The sequence below is a fragment of the Schistocerca cancellata genome, chromosome 5 (genome assembly GCF_023864275.1).
Source record: "Schistocerca cancellata isolate TAMUIC-IGC-003103 chromosome 5, iqSchCanc2.1, whole genome shotgun sequence".
Lineage (NCBI taxonomy): Eukaryota > Metazoa > Arthropoda > Insecta > Orthoptera > Acrididae > Schistocerca > Schistocerca cancellata.
The window spans coordinates 362067305-362088678 of NC_064630.1; the positions used below are offsets into that span (position 1 = coordinate 362067305).

The following is a 21374-nucleotide window of genomic DNA, read 5'->3' on the forward strand; positions in this document are numbered from 1 at the left end:
TTCCATAAATTAATCTCATAATTCTCAGCACGAATCTATGTATGTAACACCAAATAACCTGAAAATTATCTCATTCCACGTTATTACGACATTTTGTACAGATCACCCTTGGAAGGCGTAAATAAGTAGACTGGATTTTCAAATACTAGCAGTGACTGCAATCAAACACGAGACCTCTACGATTGTGCTAAAAAGAGTCTAACCACTGGACAATGGCTGCAGTTGATTAATTTAATGCTGCAAGGCAAGAAGGGTTTTGTTGGAAAATTTCGATTTTTACAAACTCTGTTATCTAAAAGAAGATATTTGAATGCACTGGTGAATTCTCAGAATCTAGTTTCGAATCATTGTAACCTTCGCATAATTTGAACGAAATGACTGATTCATCAACGTATTACCGAGGCCATTATGGAAACGTGTTTTCAGAAGCGCCGAGCGTAACTGTAGGAATAGTGGCAAACAACTGTAGATACGATACGTTACGAAAGGAAATACGCTGCCTAGCCGTGTGAGGGAGACAGTTTACACGAAAATTTAAAGAAGACGGGATGGTAAATTCAGACGTCTGGGATTCAAACCGTGTTTGGCTGCAGTATTTTTTCTGGCATTTATCGCTTCTTCCACTTCTGGAAATGATTTCTTAGTGTGGAAAATACCTTGCTACATATCGGCTCAGAGTCAACATTAAACTGTAGGCTCCTTTATAACTGATTAGTGAGGAAGGCAACTGGATACCCCCTCTTATTGGACAATGTCGAGTAAGGGACCGTAATTTGCAACTCAACCTTCCGGTTGATGACAGTTTTTTTAATTCTCTGTTACAAATTGCTGTGTTGATGTTAGACGAAATTAAAAGGAGAAATCGGGTATTTTCTATTGACGTTTGGTTGTAACATGTTGGTTAATGCCAGAGTAACCACGTCTTTTACTTCATCACTGGGCTCTAATAATTGCCTGCTTCCGCGTTATTTGTAAGCAGTATTACCCATTAAACACAATATGTCCATAAACAGCACTCGTCTAAAGACATGAAACATTCACACATGCACACGGCAGAGCATTAGTTCGTTTTGTGAGCGCAGAAGAGAACAAAAGAGAGGAGTTCGTGAAAATGGCTAGTTAGCCTTTAAAAACGCCAACAAAAGGACGGACAGGACGGCGGTGCTGTGGGCGCGCCACGGGGTCATCGATATAATGCTCAGCTTACTCTGACATCGGAAAAGCTCACGGACTGCTGTCAAAGGTGCTTTTGTGAGAGGAATTGCGAATTTGTACGAATGGGGTGCCGGCCGAGTTTTTGTGAGAGGATTAGCGAATTTGTACTAGAATCCAAGTTCAATGAAAGAGTGGAACGCTCTTGTGACAAAACAGGGAAAAGGACGCACGATCTGAAACGATCGAGAATGTTCACTGCCCGTACCGTCGCGACGAGAGACATATTGTGTCTCCAATCGTTTTGGTTAATATTCGTAAAACGGTTATCTGCTTACTTTATTTTCAAACTGCAACATGTTTCTATTAATGACCGCGCGTACTTTATTAAACATCATGCTATAAGTTTTCTATACAACTTTAAAAAACAACGGAGAACAAAACTTCACAGTTTCACCCTGACGGAACGAGGACAGTCCCTAAGAGAACTCATATCTGACGAACGAAGCGGCTCACAACACACGGTGGCTAGAAACTACTACATTAAGATCAAGAGATAAGGACATACTTCGAAACATGTTGCAGTCTTAAAATACAATAAGCAACGTCACCAAGAATTGTGCCGGCCGGAGTGGCCTAGCGGTTCTAGGCGCTACAGTCTGGAACCGCGCGACCGCTACGGTCGCAGGTTCGAATCCGGCTTCGGTCATGGATGTGTGTGATGTCCTTAGGTTAGTTAGGTTTAAGTAGTTATAAGTTCTAGGGGACTGATGACCTCAGCAGTTAAGTCTAATAGTGCTCAGAGCCATTTGAACGATTTTGAACCAAGAATTGTGAGTAGCAGCGATATGTAAAAAAAAAAAAAATTTTTACGAGCAAATAACAGTCAATAGCTCTAAACATTCCCGTTGCTTAATCAATTTTCTTTACATACGCCTGGAACTATAGTGATGATGTTGCACTCGAATGTCGTAAAATACATTCATCAAACATTACTAAGGAAAATCAGAGTTTAGCGTCTCACTGACGACAGTATGATTTTAAACGGATGCCCAGGTAGGGGAAAAAGATGTGGAAAGAAGCTGAAAACACGCAAATGAGATGAAAGTTAATTAACTTTAATCAGTAGTGACTGCATGAGTATAGATGACTGCATATATGCGACAAGTCTTATCGTTAATATTGTCTGTGAGGTCACTAATACACAACATGTACAACAAAGGACCAAAAACACTTCTTTGCGGCACATCTGAAGCTATTTCTACATCTGTCGACGATTCTCGTTCCCAGTTAGCGTGCTGCATGCTCCCTGCCAAGGAAACTCCAGTCACAAATTTCGCTTGATACCTCGTGTGATCGTGTTTTTTATAGCGATGCGTACGTGTGGTGCTGGGGCAAATAGTCTTCTAAAGTCAAAAAATACTGCATCCACCTGAAGTCCTCGATCCATGGCTCTCAGGATGTCATTTGACAAAAGTGTGCGCTGGGTTTCACATGACTGATGGTTCCAATGGGGTGTATCGGTCCTTGTTGTTAATGCTGTATTTTAATGACCTATCAGACAATATTAACTGCAATTTCACACTTTTCCCAAATAATGCAGTTATGTACACTGGAGTGCAAATCTTAAGGACCCAAGTAGATTTCGCATGATGTGCCCCTGCCGAATAATGGAGCTCGATGAAACGAGGACCATACGTAGAAAGAACTGCTGCTGTACAGTACAGAAGATAAATAAACTAAGTATGCAATGAAACGAACAGAAATGGCGGTCTTATTCGAAGACAATACTTACACTGAAGTTACCGCTATCATGATGATCGCCTGGACATTAGAAAAGGGGAGACATGGTTCTTAATAGAACGTGTGATCACCAAAGATGGCAATGCATATTCTGCAAAATTCTCTCATGCAGGCCACACGGTTGGTAAGGACCACTTGTGGTATATGGTTCCGTTCCTCCACCGGTCCTCCACCGGCTGACAATTGCTAGATGGTCGCTGAAGCTTCTGGACGTGCTGCAATTCGGTTCCCCAACACATCCCACATGTCCTCGATGGGATTTAAGTCGGGGGAACGGACAGCCTAGTCCATTCGCCAAATATCATCTCGCCCCAAAATCTTCGGCACCTGTGCCGTTCGATGCGATCGCGCATTATCATCCACAAAAATGAACTCAGGACCGAATGCAGTCCTGAAAATACGCCTGGAGAAGTAGAGCAATGTCATCGTTATACCTGGACTACCAAAACGATCACATTCGACAACGCTGGGGGTGCCCTCATAAGGCGAGAAATGGGATCGCGAAATGCACACAGGTACACTGTCGAGCATGATTGTTACAGTGGCGCAGGTCATACGATGTGGCGAGGCAAAATGTTTCACTGATATAGTGACCTCCAAATCTACGAACGCGGTACGCTAACCGTCAACGTTATTTTGACACTGTACTCCTTCCCCAAGTGCGTCTTTTCAATGGTGCATTTGGTCCTGTGTTCATTTTTTGCGGATGATAATGCGCAACTGCAGCTAATAGCACACGTGCAGAAGCTCTTGAAACGAGATGATATACGGCGAATGGACTGGCCTATCCGTTTCCCCGACTTAAATCCCACCGACTCGTGGGCTGTGTTGGGGAGATACATTGCAGTATGTGCAGAAGCACCAACGACGACCTTGCAGTTGTCAGCCCCACTGTTGGAGGAGTGGAACGCACTACAACAACTACTCTTTACCAACGGTGTGCTGCTTGGAGTGACCGCGTGGTTATAGGCGCCATGTCACAGACTGCGAGGCCTCTCCCGCCAGAGGTTCGAGTCCTCCCTCGGGCGTGTGTGTGTGTGTTGTTCTTAGCATAAGCTAGTTTAAGTTGTACGTAAGTCTAGGGACCGATGACCTCAGCAGTTTGGTCCCTTAGGAATTCACACACATTTGAACATTTGAACCAACCGTGTGGGCAGCATGGGAGCTTCTTGCACAGCATGCAGTGCCGTCAGTGGTGGCCACACACCGAATTAAGAACCATGTCCCGCCTTTTTAGTGTCCAGTGGGCTATTATAACTCGCCACGCCTTGTAATTACTGTCTTTGAATAAATGTGTCATTTCCATTCGTCTCATTGCGTATTTCTTTCAGTTACCTTGTACTGTAGTGCAGCAGTTCTTTCCCTGTATGGTCCACGTTTCATCGATGCTATATTACTTGGAAGTGACACATCATGCTAAAGTTACTTTCGTCATTAAATTTCGCACACCAGTGCATGACAACACTCAAAAATGGTTCAAATGGCTCTGAGCACTATGGGACTTAACATCATCAGTCCCATAGAACTTAGAACTACTTAAACCTAACTAACCTAAGGACATCACACACATCCATGCCCGAGGCACGATTCTAACCTGCGACCTAGCGGTCGCGCGATTCTAGACTGAAGCGCCTAGAAACCCTCGGCCACAACGGCGATAACACTCATTCCGAGAAAACTGTACACGTATTCGACCTAACGTTGATGAGATTTCTAAGTGGTGCAGTTGTTGGCAACTTGCTTTAAATGTACAGTAACATAAAATTATTCATTTCACAAAACGAAAAAAACTTAGTGTCCGATGACTACAGAATCAACGCTTGACGACTGGCATCAGTAACTCACACAATTATCTGCAATGAATGTAAAAATTTAAGACATGAGGGAGTTAGAGACATTGGCGGCGAGTGGGTATTGATGGGAAAGTTGAAAGTTTGTGTTGGACCAGGATTGGAACCCGGTTCTTCTGCTTATTAGGCTGATGCTCTGACACTAAGCTATCTCGACACAGTGGTCATCCCAACTGGCCGGACTGTCCTAGCACGCCTTCCGTAAGATCCAAATACTCAACTTATCCACACACTACTAATGTTATAGATACACACACAATTAAGGCGAGGATGGCCAGTGATCTCTTCAGTGCGGATGCACACCAGCCTTAAACTCGTATGGGAATCGGCGAAATGCCGCGAGTGGTGAAGATAATGGGGAAGGAACACTACGTTAGTAGTGTTTCGATAAGTTGAGAATTTGGGTTTGACGGGAGGCTGTTGCACTGACCACTGTATCTGGACGCCTCAGTGGTCGGCACATCTGCCTAGTTTCCAGGAAAACTGGTTCGAATCCCCGTCCGGTATAAATTTTCAAGTTTCCGCATTGGTTTAAATCAATGTCCACTCGCAACCCATGTCTGTAATTCCTTTGCGTCTTAATTCATAATGGCTGCTGCATCAAAATGATGTCTGTTCTTTCGCACATGTCCGAAAGAACAGACACTTTACATACGTATAGTGTAACAATTTGTAGGAAATGAAAATAAATAATGACACAGGCTCAGTCTAAGGTAAGGCAGGTGGCGGACTTCGATTCATTTACTGGATACTGGAAAAATACTGTCGATCTCCAAAGGGGACTGCTTAGAAATCACTTGTGTGTCCCGTCTTACGATATTGCTCAGCTGAGGTCGAGCGGTTCTAGACGCTTCAGTCCGGAACCACGCGGCTGCTACGGTCGCAGGTTCAAATCCTGCCTCGGGCATGGATGTGTGTCATGTCCTTAGGTTAGTTAGGTTTACGTGGTTCTAAGTCTAGGGGACTGATGACCTCAGATGTTAAGTCCCACAGTGCTTAGAGCCATTTGAACCATCTGATACTGCTCAAGTGTGTAAATCTCATGCCAAATAGGGCTAACGAAGGAATGTGGCACGAACGGTCTAGCGTTTGTTTCACTCGCAGGGAAGTATCATAGAACTGTTGAAAATTCTGAATTTGTAGGCTCTTACAAATAGACCCAAGTTATTACTAAATTTCATGAACCAGTATTAAACAAAAATGGTAGAGGTACGTTGGTGAGCCGAAATGTTAGATAATAAGAAGTGTGAGGTCACCCACATGAGTACTAAAAGGAGTCCGTCAAATATCAGTTACACGATAAATCATACAAATTTAAATGCTGTCAATTCAACTAAATTCCTAGGGATGACAGTTACGAACAACTTAAATTGTAACTATCACATAAATAATGTTGTGCGAACGCGTTTTATTGGCAGAACACTTAGAAAATGCAACTGGACTACCAAAGGGGCAGTTTACACTACTCTTATGCGTCTTCTTTTGGAGGACTGCTGTGCGGTGTGGAATCCGCATCAGTTGTGATCATCGAAAAAGCTCAAAGAAGGGCAGCTCGTTTTGTAATGTGCCGAAATAGGGGAGTGACTGTCACAGATATGATACGCGAGATGTAGTGACAACCACTAAAACACAGGCGTTTTTCGATGCTGCCAAATGTTTTCGCTAAATTTGAATCACCAGTTTTCTCCTCCGAATTGCAGAATATTTTGCTGATGCCCACCTGCGTAGGGAGAAACGATCGTAATAATAAAATACTAGAAATCAAAGCTCGCACGAAATGACTCAATTGCTCGTTCTTCCTCAGCGCTATTCGAGAGCGGAACGGCAGAGAAGTAATTAAGTGTCACGCCCTTAATTGTCAACCACAGAGTAGTCGTGTAGATGTTATCTTCTACATGCGTATCACTCCCGTAGTGATAGCGAAGACGAGATTATACCAATTACTGAACGACTTAGATACCTAAGTAAAGTGTAGCTACTGACGCAGGTCCAGTGAGGGGTGTAATTATCGTGTGACAGCGAAAATTGGTACATATGCTAATGTGTTAACGCGGAACCGATTTATCGGAAAAAAATTAGTTCCACTTTTGACCATCAGATGCAAATCTGCTTCTATGAATGCAAGAAAGACGTATAGTAGTGTTTCCGTATGTAATCGATTACGAACGGGACGTGGCCTGAAGGGGTCAAACAAGTGGGCAAGGCATGATGTTGATTTTATCATTAACCTCGCCTTACACACTTTGTTCAGCATGAGTACCGGAGATGTCGGCGAGATGCTGCATCCGTAAAACGACGTAATCAATAATTGTTCGTAGAGTTCTGGTGGAACTGTACTAAGTGTTCCTGAATACTGGCCTGCGTTCCTTTAGATATCTCAAGAGCCAAAAGTCGCAAGGATTATCAAGTGATCTTGGAGGCCATGCATCCGGTATACCTCTTAATATAACACGTTCGTGGAAGGTTGCAAAAATGGTTCAAATGGCTCTAAGCACTTAGAACTACTAAAACCTAACTAACCTAGGGACATCACACACATCGATGTCCGAGGCAGGATTCGAACCTGCGACAGTAGCAGCAGCGCGGTTCCAGACTGAAGTGCCTAGAACCGCTCGGCTGGAAGGTTGCATTAAGCAGATCTTCCACTGGGCGAACGATCCGAGGTGTTGCTGCATCTTGCATGAAAACAGTGGTTTCCACACAGTTGAGCTCTTCCAAAGGAGGTATCACATTATGCACAAGGGCGTCTCGATAGCGTCCAGACGTCACCTGACAAGCCCTCTGGGTGTATTTTCTTTGAAGAATAACGGGTCGAGAATAAAGGTGCTTCTGAATCCACACCACACAGTGACATACGGCGCTTGCAGTGGGTCTTCGTGCGCAACACGTGATTTAGCAGTACCACAAATTCCGTAGCTCTCTGTATTCATTGTACCCTATAGCGTAAAAAGTGCCTCGTGACTGTGTAGAATACTGCCCGGGCACATGTTATCAGTTTCGATCCGTCGAACAATTTCAGAATGCCGTTGCGGATCATAAGGTTTCACTTGATTCATTGTCTGGATCTTGTCCGGGTACCAGTGTAAAGTAGATCGCAAAACTTTCCATACTGTTGGCCATGGGATGGATAATTTTCGTAAAAGTGCTCGAGCACTATTACTACATGGGACACGTGCCGCATGGTCAGTTACAGTAATAGCAAGCTCGTCAATAACTTCCACTGGGATAAGGCGTCTTCCTCTTCCGGGTGTCACACCAAGGTCACCCGTGTCATCCTTTGTAAACCATTTAATGACATCGGGCCTCTCCTCAGACTTTCAGTCGGCGACACTCTCTCAATGCAGTACTGTAATTGCTGCCGTTCACATAAAATAGTTTTACTAACAGCGCACGGTCTCTCTGACCGATAGCCATACTGTCCCTTACGTTATGGCTTGTCAAATGACACTGTGGATACCATACCGTCATACAAACACTGTACAGCGACAGATCTTCCCCTGGCCTCCAAAACTGGAAGTAATTTTTTTCCAGCGTGAATCGGATCCACATTAGCGTATCTACCAAGTTTCGCCCCCATACGATAGTTACAGACCACGCTGGACATCGTGAGTAGCTGCACTTTAATTATAGCCACCCGGTATTTACGCAGTCACTCTACCCACGATCCGTACGCAGTTGGAACAGGAAGAAACCACAGCATGTGGTAGCACGCTACGTATTTTATGCTGCCGGCCGGGGTGGCCGAGTGGTTCTAGGCGCTACAGTCTGGAACCGCGCGACCGCTACGGTCGCAGGTTCGAATCCTGCCTCAGGCATGGATGTGTGTGATGTCCTTACGTTAGTTAGGTGTAAGTAGTTCTAAGTTCTAGGGGACTGATGACCTCAGAAGTTAAGTGCTCAGAGCCATTTAGTATTTTATGCTTCACAGTTGTTAGCAGAACATGTATGCTGATGTACATTGATAAGCCAAAACATTATGACCATTCCCCACCGAGACGTCGGATGCCGCCTCGTGGCGTTGCGAGCACGTGACGTGATAACAAAAGTATATAAGGAGAGCAGACACGGACGGGGGAAATATGGGCTGCAAATGGGGAAATCTGTTGAGATAAGAGACTTTGGCAAAGGTCAGATTATTATTATGCAGAGCCTGTGCACTAGTAACTCGAAAACGGAGAAACTGATCGAATGATCACGTGCTACTGTCGTGAGCATCTACGGAAAGAGGTAGGAGGACAGTGAAACTACCAGTCGGCGTTAAATGTTTGTAAATTCACGACTCTTCACAGAACGTGTTTTCGGAGGCTTGTCTACCGTCTAAAGTAAGCTAGATGTTGGTCTGTGGCATCTCTGCCGAAAGGTGACAGTGCTGGTGTACACACAAATGTTTCGGAGCACACCGTTCGTCGTACATTGTTGAACATGTAGCTCCGCAGCAGACCACCCCTACGTGTTAATATGTTGACCAAAAGGCATCCTCTAATGCGACTGGAGTGGGCAAAGGAGAATCGGGACTCGACCGTCGATGAATGGAAACGTATCGTCTGTTCGGGTGAATCACTTTTTTTCTACATTAAGTCGATGGTCGTCTGGACAAACGCCGTCATCTAGGTGAACGAGGGCTCAAAACGTGCAGTGCGCCACGGGCGCAGGCTCGTGGGAGCAGGATTATGCTACGGGAGACATTCTCCTACGCTTGCATGGGACCTGTGGTAATAATCGAAGAGACGTTGACAGCTGTGAACCACGTGCATTCATTCATGCTACATGTCTTCCCTGACGGCGATGTCATTCTTCATCAGTATAATTGTCCGTATCCCGGAGATAGGACCGTGCTACAGTGGTTTGGGGAGATTATAGTGAAGTCACGTTGATGTATCAACGACAAAATTTGACTGGCGTAAATCCTATGGAAGCCATCTGGGTCGCTGTCGGGCGCCATCACCGAGTACGCAAATTAGCAGCCCGTTATTTACGCGAATTACATGACCTGTGCTTAGACATGTAATTCCACATACCACCAGAAACCTACCAACAAATTTCCGGATCCCTGATACGCAGAACCAGTGATGTATTTAGTTCCAGAGATGGACAAATAGCCCATTAAGTAGGTGGCCATAATGTTTTGGCTCATCAGTGTTGATTTGGTTTTGTTTTCCTTTAGGGCGCAAAAAACAACTGGCGTCATACGCGCCCAAGTCAAAACTATAGAACATGAAGACAGAGATGAGTTAAAAAACAACTATATGACGGATGAGAGACATGGATGAGGTCATTCTGTCGAAGACAACTCGTTACGCCAGATGCAGAGGCAGGGGGAGAGGGAGAGTCAGCTGTGTGGCGCACGCACCTTGATGATCTGGAAGGTGGCGATGGGCGGCAGCTCGTCCAGCTGTGGGTAGTAGAAGGAGCCGGCCGGGTGCGCGGGCGCGCGGCTGGTGATGCGGTAGACGGGGCCCGGCGGCTCGGTGCGCCAGTTGGGCGCCGTGAACGTGAAGCCGTTGTCCGTGCCCGCGTCCAGCGGGTCCGCCTGCAACACACCGTCCACAACGTTAAGAAAAAAGAATAGTCTACAGTCTTACAAGGAATAGCAACTGAAGCACAAGAAGGCATCAACACCCACATAAAGTGATGCATTCAGGACAGTGATGAATGACCGAGGATCGCTGCACGAGGGGTACCCATAAAATTTTAAGTTACCTACTCGAAAAAAGAAAGTTACGTATTCTTATTGAGGTTGAAGATCTTCTGTCCGTGATTGCTTACAAACAGATTTATTTCTGGAGAGGATCCTCCTTGAGAGAAACATTTTTTTTTTCTTTTACTTTTTATTCCCCGGATATCTTTCGCTGAGATTTCAGCATCATCAGTCGATTTTTGTTATCTTCTATGAAACAGCACAAGTCCTTTCTACTACTGGTACACCCATTCATTTGAGCTTCTAAAGACAGTATGTAGATATTTGAAGAACTTACAAAATTTCTGTACACACACCTTGTTACCACATGCTGTGGAGTCCCTGGATTTTATGTAATTTAAAGTAGTTGTCTTGTTCCACAGATTTTAACTACTTTTATGTGGAGGATTGTGTGTGTGTGTGTGTATTTCCAAATTTGTTTCACTTACTTTTGTTGGTTTCCCCATTATCTTCACCTTGAAGGAAGTAACTTTTCGTGTCAGTGTTTACAAATGACAGAAACAAGATGGCGGACAGCTGAATATTGAATGTTTTCTGGGCTAGAGTTTTGAATCTTTGTAGTGTGTGTGTGTGTGTGTGTGTGTGTGTGTGTGTGTGTGTATGTGTGTGTGTGAGAGAGAGAGAGAGAGAGAGAGAAAGACAGAGAGAGAGAGAGAGAGGAAGAGAGGGAGAGGGAGAGGGAGAGGGAGAGGGAGAAAGAGAGAAAGAGTGAATGCCTGTGACTCTTATTTATTAATTATTACTTTTCCTTATTTCACTTTATTTATCTTTTTATTTAGTGTGTGTGTGTGTGTGTGTGTGTGTGTGTGTGTGTGTGTGTGTGTGTTGCGCGTGCATGTGGTTTGCAAGGGGTGTTTCGGGTGTTTAAGGGCTGTAGTTATCTGATAGTCTTTCGAGGACAGCGAACAGAGTTCAATTGCAAAGAACTGTCTACTCGTTTACTTGCTTTCTTTCAGTTATGGAAATTTGTATTTGATAGTTTTCCTCAGAAAAAGTGAAAGTGAAACATATTGCAAACACTCACTCACACTCACACTCACACACACACACACACACACACACACACACACACACACACACACTATCTTCCACATAATATTAATTAATGGTAGGCATAACCATAACATGCCCAGTCGTAAATTTTCGAAGTAAATAACTGTTCTACATATGGTTGCAGATGACAGAACGTGAAATAAAACAAGTGCATTAAATTACATAAAATCCAAAAATACACAGCGAATGATAACAAGGTATACTTGTATGTACAGAAATTGTATCTGTTTTTCAAATGTGTAAATACTGTCTTTAAAAACTCAAATTTATGTGTGTACCAGTAATAAAAAGCGTTTTTCCTGTTTTATAGAACATAACAAAGTCCTGCTGATGATGCTGAAACTTCAGCGAAACATGTTTGTGGAATAAAAAGAAAAAAAAAACGTATTTGTTCAAGGCGGACGCTCTTCAGAAACAAATCAAAGTTACGTAATTAACTTGTTGGTTGTTTACAGGTACACGTGGTAACCACTGCATCACAGTTTCGTAGGAAGCCGCTAGCTGGACCGAAACAAAATGGCGCAACCTGCCTCCATTTTATTAGTGGGATGGTCATTTCGTATTAGGTCCTCAAGGGACATGCTACGGTAATGTGTCTAGGGAATTTTAATCTTTACCAAGACTGTAGACTGGTACTTGCAAACAAAAAAATTAATTATTTGTTTTATTTATTTATTTGTTTACTGTAGAAACTGATAGATGAAACTTTATGACTATCCTTCTTGTCGAGAAACATATCGATAGGCAGTGCGAGGACCTACCAAATTCGATTCTTACTAACCATCAGCAAGCACAAGAAGATTTTCAGTCGCAGTAACTGTGTTCCGTCTCACTCTGTCTGACGTCATAACTAACAACACAGAACTCTTTACATAAAATTCAGAAAATTCAATGTTTCAGTAACACAGTTGTGTACACATAAACAAAACTTGTAGGTAAAGGGCATCAACAGATTTAATTTTTTTTTATTAGTTAAGCCCATGACACTAAAGGAAGCGTCGAAAATGGTTGATTAAATATATTTTTTTTTACTTAGAATTATGCGTGTCGGTGTCCTTGTTCTACGAGTTATTACCGAGCGAGGTGGCGCAGTGGTCAGCACACTGGACTCGTATTCGGGAGGACGACGGTTCAGATCCACGTCTGGCCGTCCTGATTTAGGTTTTCCGTGATTTCCATAATGGCTCCACGCAAATGCCGGGATGGCTCTTTTAAATGAGCACGACCGATTACCTTCCCCACTCTTCCATAATCCAAACTTGATCTCAGTCTGTGATCATTTCGCTGTAAACGGGATGTTAAACGGTAATTCCCACTTCCTCCTCTACGAGTTGTTGATCAGCCGCAGTCCGGCATCCACATCTCTGTGATGGACCTACAGAAACATACACAAAAGATTTGCATCACCCTAATAGGTCGAGCAAGTATTGACTGTTCCGATACCGATGGGGAGGCGACGCCTGACGTCTTTTGGAAACACACAAACAGTTACCTTAAGCGTCGGCTAGGAGTAGAACGCCACAGTCGAATGGACTGCACAATTTCAATTGAAAGTATAGTGCCAGCAGGAACGCATTAGAGAGGACTCAACTGAGTGATCATACATCACGCCACAAACGACAGTCGCAATGCAATTTGGGTCCGCGTCATCGCGCTTGACAACCGCGTAAGTTGGTCGACGTGTGCACCGGAGTCGAAGTCATGTGGTGCGGATATCGATCCGGTTCTAATTGACTGGTTGTGTTCAGGACTACCTCGCACAGGCCACCCACGTTTGAGAGGTGCACAGAATGATCGATATCTACGAGTCAAAGGACCCTTGAGCTTAGTACTCCAGAACAGAATTCGGCATTCGAAGAGGCTACAGCAGTTCATGTATGGCATCATACTATTTGGGGACGATTGCATGATTCATGACGAGCACCACGTCGTACGTCACAACAGCATGGACACCTTTACATACGGCAAGATATCATGTGGAATCGAAGCCCTAGGATCAGGGCCACTTGTTGTCAATGGACGAAACTCGGATCTGTTCGTACACTGGTAATCGTGGACAATGTGTTTGGAGGAATCCCGATAATGTAGAACACCTCCAGCACTGTCCCACACGTGCAACAAGGTGGTGGTGGAGTGATGCTCTGGGCTGGCATTACATGGGGCCAACGTGCGCCTCTCGTAGTTGTTATGGGTAATCTCGCACCACTACGGTGCAGGGACGAGATTCTGTAACTAATAGTGGGATAGTGTCACAACTCTTTTGGAGACAGTTTTCATCTTGACCATCGATACCTCACGTGCTCATCGTGCGGTTCTGGTGAACACGTTTCTTCAGCATGCTAGGATCACCAATATGGAGTGGCCTGCATGTTCCGTGGGCATGAAATCAGTCGAACATGTGTGAGGTCGATTGAAACGAGTTGTTTATAGTCGTCTACAACGACCACGTACTCCTGCACTAACATAGGATAGCTTGGACCGGCCAATTGATATTGATGTGTCCATCCCTTCATACAGACAGTGAGTGTTCAATCATACCGTCGCTTAACTGTTTATGGGCGTTGGTTGGACGGTTTCACTGATCTGTGCTGTGGGCCGCATCGGAGGAAAACGTGCTACGTTGTTTCCCAGATCTTTGAAAACGAAAGCAGCCTATTTTCTGTGCGGTATAGTTTCACTCCGACGCATGACCTCCATTTGCCCCCGCAGTTCAGCGAGAAAATCTTGAGTAGCATGATAATGCAAAGGTTTGCCATGTACCAAACGCGTTTGCAGATCTTCTTTTAATGCACTGCGTAATCCCAACAGCACTAACTGGAGGGCATCAATCCACAAATCCGTCATCTGTAGGCACTGCACAATGCCGTTTGCGACTGCGTGATATGGTGAAGTCCTTTTGTCACGCGTATTCCTTATACTTGTGCCATTGTGTGAAATCTCTCACTGCCAACCCTGCTCGGAAGCCACTAGCTGGTGACGGCCAAAACTTGAAATCCATCCGTAGATGAACGAGCGCACCATATTCTCTATAGATCGTGTTGACTGTGGGAATGGCTTCAGTCACCTGCTGTATCTGGCGATCAGTGTGAGACAGTCCCATTGGTTAACATGCAGCCGGTGTTGCTGTTACCAAGTCCAGATGGATGCGTGAGAATCGTGACTCTAGAATGTCACAACTTCCGAAGAGAGCTCATATGTGTTACTTTGCACTTCTGGCTGGGAGCGCCAGTATGGGTCCTTTAATGGCAGTCCTGTATATCGGGCCACGAAAAACGTTGCGTACTAACGCCCTCGTGGCAGGGATTCCCGAATTGCTGAGTTCATGTAAAAGTCGCAAACCTTCGCCGTAGAAGGGCAGGCATATGCGAAGGTTGAATGTTCGTAACACGTTGGGCTACCACTTTGTAACTATACACGCTATTGGTCTGTACAACAGTACGACAAATAACTGCTGTTACATAACATACGAGACTGAGAGGAAAAAAATCGGAACACCAAGAAGAAGTTGTACTACATAAACGAAAGTCGGTAGGCACGTTTTCTACATCTGAAAGATGACGTCTCTTCAGATTTCATGCGTCGCATACGAGTCGTGCGAGCAGAGCTACTACGTTGAAGCAGATCAGTCTTCCTTTAAATACATGCAAACTACTTTTGAGATTGGGCGTGATGAGTTGATGTTAATCAAGAATGCCTTTAAGACGACAAAGACGGCATTATTAGAACCTCACTGAGTTTGAACGAGGTCGTGTAATAGAGCTACGAGAAACTGGATGTTCCTTCTGCTATATTCCGGGAATACTTGTCAGGAATGTAGCCTCTCTACATGATTGCTGGCAGCGATGGTCACGAGAATGTACGGTTCCAAGAAGACCATGCTCCGGATGGCCACGTGGCACTGCCGAGAGGGAAGACCGTCGTATTGGGCGTATGACACTGGCGAATCGTACTGCACATGCAGCAGCAATTTGAGCAGCAGTTGGCACCACAGTGACACAACGATCTGTTGCAAATCGGTTACTTCAAGGACAGCTCTGAGCCAGACTCCCTGTAGCGTGCATGCCACTGACTCCAAACCACCGCCATTTGCGACTTCAGTGCGGTCAAGCGAGAGCTTATTGGAGGCCATGGTGAAGGTATGCTGTGTTTTCTGATGAAAGGTGGTTCCGCCTCGATGTCACTGATGATCGTACGTTGATTAGAAGGGGGCGAGTTGAGAGCTTGCAACCAACCAGCCTACGTCCTGGACACACTGTACCTGCACGTGAAGTTATGGTCTGGGGTGCGGTTTCGTATGACAGCAGAAGCACTCTCGTGGTTATCCCATGCATCCTGACTGCAAATTTGTGCGTCAACTGGTGATTCGACTCTCTTTCATGATCAGAATTCTAGGGGATGTTTCTTAACAGGTTAACTCTCGCCCACATACCAATACTGTGATCTAACGTGTTCTACAGAATGTCGACATGTTGCCTTGGTATGCTTGACCACCAGATCAGTCTCCAGTAGAGCACATAAGGGACATCATCGTACGACAACTCCAGTGTCAACCACAAACAGCATTACGCGTCCGTGTATTGGCTCTGAGCACTATGGGACTTAACTTCTGAGGTCATCAGTCCCCTAGAACTACTTAAACCTAACTAACCTAAGGACATCACACATATCCAAGCCCGAGGCAGGATTCGAACCTGCGACCGTAGCAGTCCCGCGGTTCCGGACTGAAGCGCCTAGAACTGCTCGGCCACACAGGCGGGCGTGTATTGCCCGACCAAGTGCAACAAGCATGGAACTCCATCCTCCAAACTGACAGCCGGCACCTGTATATCATGATGCATGCACGTTTCCGTGCTTGAATACAGTATTCTGAGGGATACACCGGTTATTAATGTACCGGCATTTCAGATTTGCACTGGCTTGTCTCACGCTTACATTACCATGTGATCTTGCAATATTAATCACATACAAATGTTACCCAGACGAATGTATCCCGATAATTTCGTAGCTCTACATTGATTATTCTTTGGCGTTGCATTGTTTTTCCGTTAGTGTATTACCGTTCCTCTGGTTACTTAACGTTCCGCGCATCCAACAGCAGCACACATGCTGATCCCTCCGCCGCGGCAGGTAGCGATATACTATGGGTGCGACTGTTACAGACCGCATCGACTGAGAATTCGAAGATATCACAACAACATTTGGATTCGATATCAGTCACAACGGATACGGTACGATTCAACCAGCTGACCAAATGGAGACCCACAATGATGCCGCTTTCAAACTCTGTCAGGTGCTGATAATGCTGTCTCATACGAGTGTGTGGTATCTCCTTGTTCTTCACATTGATCACTCAATATCTGACGCTGTTCAGGCCCCTTATATACTACACTAATGCATTCTGGAGGCCATTCTACCTATCACAGACATCTGAAACTCTTATAATTTACACACCCGTCGATGGCGTGTACATGCACGATGCTGGAGCAATGTTTAGGGGAAGGAGGGGGCCTATTCACTTCAGCCATACGTATATCAACGAAGGCAAATATCTCGAAACCGAGAGGGAGGGGGTTAGTTAGTTTTCAACAAGACTTCCCAGACAGATATGGAAGTCCTAGTATGTGTTTCGGTATCTGTTTCTGTGCTAGTAAAAGACTGAAGTCAATGAGTTGCTCAGAAGGCATCGTGTACCTACTGCATCAAGAGAGCTGGAACAACAGTTCTGAGAGAAATAGAAAGACAGTCTGTTTGTATATCTCTTGTTTGTAGAATTTTATTGATTGTGAGTGGGACTCCAGTAGTACTGCGTAGATAGGGATCTGAAGCAGAGTTTTTCTTCCTGCAGCGGCGGAGCACTGGGTCTTTTTCCTCAAGGAGAGGTTTATGAGACGAAGGGAAGAGAAAATTAGAGCGAACGGAAAGGGAAATGGTAATGGGTCCGCCTGAATTCCGGACCTTCGTATTGGCGTTGCGCCAGTTCCCCCGCTGAAGATTAACTCGGCGCGCATAATTTAGGTAGCACGTAGATCTGGCACACATGTGATCATTTGGAAATGTTACGAGCTTACGGAGAACATCCTCTTCACTTGGCAGAGTGTCGTGTTACATTACACAGTGGAGAGCCGTAAAAGATACCCAGCAATTTTGTCGGGACTCTTTAGAAAGTATGGTTCCAGCCTAAAATTTAACCGAGGAATATTTTTCTGCACGGTATCTCGTCCGGTGCGGATTTGTAGCTGCAGTTTTTTATCTGTCCTGTAAAAGAATAATGCAGCTCTCCGGGAACGAACGCTCCCACAGTATCTAATCAGGTTTTACTTACTGTGATCGACCGAAGTGGATTCAAAGGATTTTTCAGAGATGTATTGCCAAGAGAATCTGATACAGATACAGACCCATAGCCCCGGCTCTGAAGTGAATGTCGGTCATTGGATTCTCGACAGGCGAGAATTTTTACAGCGGCCTTCTCTTTACTGGTCTACAGATATCGCCCTTCGATGTGGTATATTTTAGCGGAATGAATGCGTCTTAAGAACTACGGCCGCATTTCTTGCCTTTTCAGGGAATTCTAGTAATAATAAAAGAAGAGTTGACGTAGAGAAGGTGGCTTTCGTTGTTGTTATTGGGTGTTCGTCAGAAGACATGTTTGATGCAGTTCTCCACACTAGTTTATCCTGTGTAAGCCTCTTTATCTCCGAATATCTACTGCTATTCAGCCTGCTTACTGAATTCATGATTAGGTCTCCCTCTACAATTTTTACACTGTATACCTCCCTTCGTTGCCAAACTGACTAATCGTTGATGCCTGTTGAAGTAGCCTATCAACTGGTGCTTATTTTAGTCAAGTTGTGCCAAAAATATCTTTTTTCCTCGATTCCATTCTGTACCACCTTATTAGTTATATGCCTGTCTGATTTCCAGAATTTTTCTGTAGCATAAATTTCAACAGCTTTTATTCTCTTCTTGCCCGAAGTGCGTATCGTTGAAGTTTCACAAATACCTTCAAAAAAGAATTCGTATCATTTGTATTTATATTAGGTTTTAAAAAATACCTCTTTTGTAGAAAACTTTTCTAGCTGTTGCCATTCAGCATTTTACACCATTTTTATTTCGGCTATCATCAGTTATTTTGCTGCCAAAATATCACAATTAATTTATAAAGTAACAAATGAATTTTAGTATTTTGGTAGCAAAATAACTTTAGTGTCTATTTTCCTCAATACCTCCTAATTTAATTTGACTGCATTCCATCACCCTTGTTTTAGCTTTGTTGATTTCCATCTTATAACCTTTTCCCACCTTTTCCCAAGACTCTACCCGTTCCTGTCAACTGATCTTCCAATTCCATTACCATCTCTTACAGATTTACAATATCGTCAGCAAACCTCAAATTTTTTATTTCTTCTCCCTTTCCAAACTTCTCCTTGTTCTTCTTTGTTACTTGCTAAATGTTGAGATTGAGTAACATCGGGGATAGGCTACAGCCCTGTCTCACTCTCTCCTCATAAACCGCTTCCATTTCGCGTCCTTCAAGTTTTACAACTGCAGCATGGTTTCTACAGAAACTGTAAATAATCTTTAAATCCCTCTGGTTAACCCTGCCAACAGCAAAATTTCAAAGACTGTAGTCCAATGAACACTATCAAAAGCTTTCTCTACGTTTACGAACGCTGTAACCTTAGATTTACTTTTCTTTAACCTACTTCGAAGATATGTCGTAGGATGAGCATTGCCTCGCGTGTTCCTATATTTCTCTGGTACCCAAACTGACCTTCCTCGAGGTCGACTTCTACCAGTTTTTCCGTTCTTTTCTAAATAATTCTTATCACTCTTTCGCAATCATGATTTATTAAAATAACCGTTTGGTAGTATGCACACCTGTCAGCACCTACTTTCTTTGGAATTGGGATTATTACGTACTGTTTCTTTCTCATTCCGTGTAAACACCATGTACAGTAGTTTTGACATGGCTCGTTCTCCCAGGGATCTCAGTAATTTTGAGGGAATGTCATCTACTCCAGGAGCCTTGATCGAGCTATGTCTTACAGAGCTCTGTCAAAATAATCTCACAGTACCATATCTCCCATCTCATCTTCATTTACTAGCTCGCGTATTGTTTGGTTCAAAAATCCCTGACACTTCGATGGGTTACTACTCGAATATTCGACTCTACCTTTGAAGTAGCGGATAAAAATAATTTTAAAAAATCTATAATATTGCTTTCAAGTTCACGGATACTGATTGTCAGCCTAACACGCCCTAACTGACCGAGTCACAGAGAATGAGTGGTTATTAACTGACTTCCGACTTCATGGAACTGTGAAGGGTAAAATACACTGAAAAAAAAAAGACACACTACGAAGGAATACGCAAATGGGTCACAAATCGATATTTATACAGGTATCGACGGATGATACAAAACTGTGAACCCTGGCGGCCGATGAATGAATATGTGACGCTGCATCGCAGTTTCACCGCGCAGCTCGGAAGGATAGTAAACAAGGGACATACTTAAACAAGGGCATAAAGTCTTTGCGAATTTCATTCCGTGAATGCTTCGCAGGTAGGCGCGTTAAGAATAAATGCAAAGTCGGCATATGAGCAAGGACGTGTCGACGCATGACGAACGAGTGATACAAATTGATGACCATTCAGGTATCGACGGAAAACACAAATTCGTAAACTTTGACGGTCGATGGATGAGTGTGTCGCGCTGCAGCGCAATTTCACCGCGCAGCTGGCAAGGATAGTACGCAGGGTACATGCTGATACCAGGGAATAAAGTCTTCGCGAATTTCGTTCCGTGCACTCAGTTGAACATCAACTACGCATCGTAGGCAGTCGCGTGAACAATATGCGCAGATGTCATCATTTGAGAGAGGACGCAGAATTGATCCCAAAGAAGCCAACTGGAGTAATCAGCGAATCGCTCGATAGTTGAGTAGGAGCGATGCCAACTACTCGACGATGTTGGCGGGAACGGGTGACTCATGGCCGAACTCGGCTTCAAGGAAGAAGCGGCCAACCTAGAGAGACGACAGAACGTGCAATCGTCAAAGAGCCACTCAAAGCCCTGGATTCATTGCTACCGTTAATCCGACATGCAACTTACGCTTCAATGATCACAAGGTCATTAATAGGCGGCTAACAGAAAGCTGGCTGACCTCACGGTGCCCATTGCTCCGACTACCATTGACTACTGTGAACAAACAAGCCCTTTTGCAATGGTTTCGGGTCCATTTGGCCTAAAATCTCATTCACATAAGCACGGTACTAGGGAAGACGAGTGGTCGACTTCGGTTTATTGGGAGACTTTTAGGAAAGTGTGGTTCTAATTCTAATGGTTCTAATGGCTCTGAGAACCATGGGACCTATCACCTGAGGTCATCAGTCCCCTAGAACTTAGAAGTACTTCAACCTAACTAACCTAAGGACGACACACACATCCATGCCCAAGGCAGGAATCGAACCTGCGACCGTAGCGGTCGCTCGGTTCCTGACTGAAGCGCCTAGAATCGCTCGGCCACGTCGGCCGGCAAAGTGTGGTTCATCCGTAAAGGAGAAAGCGTATATAAAACTAGCGCGACCCATTCCTGAACAATGTTCTATTGTTTGGGATCCCCTACAGTTCGAATTAAAGTAAGACATCGAAGGAATTCGGAGGCGGACTGGTAGATTTGTTACCTGTAGGTTCGGTCAGCACGACAGTATTACGGAGATGCTTCGTGAAATCAGTTGGGAATTTCTGGAGGGAAGACCACGTTCTTTTCGCGAGGCACTGTTGAAAAAAAAATTAGAGAACCAGAGGGTATTCCACA

At 44.4% G+C, this 21374-nt stretch overlaps 1 protein-coding gene across 1 annotated transcript in view; it reads right to left on the reverse strand.

Moving 5' to 3' along the window:
* The window catches only part of LOC126187524 (spondin-2-like), a 612132-nt gene that overhangs the window by 113783 nt on the left and 476975 nt on the right, over window positions 1-21374 (reverse strand). The window contains exon 4 of the mRNA XM_049928660.1: window positions 10156-10335. Coding sequence (XP_049784617.1) covers window positions 10156-10335 — 180 coding nt within the window. The remainder of the gene's footprint in view (window positions 1-10155; window positions 10336-21374) is intronic.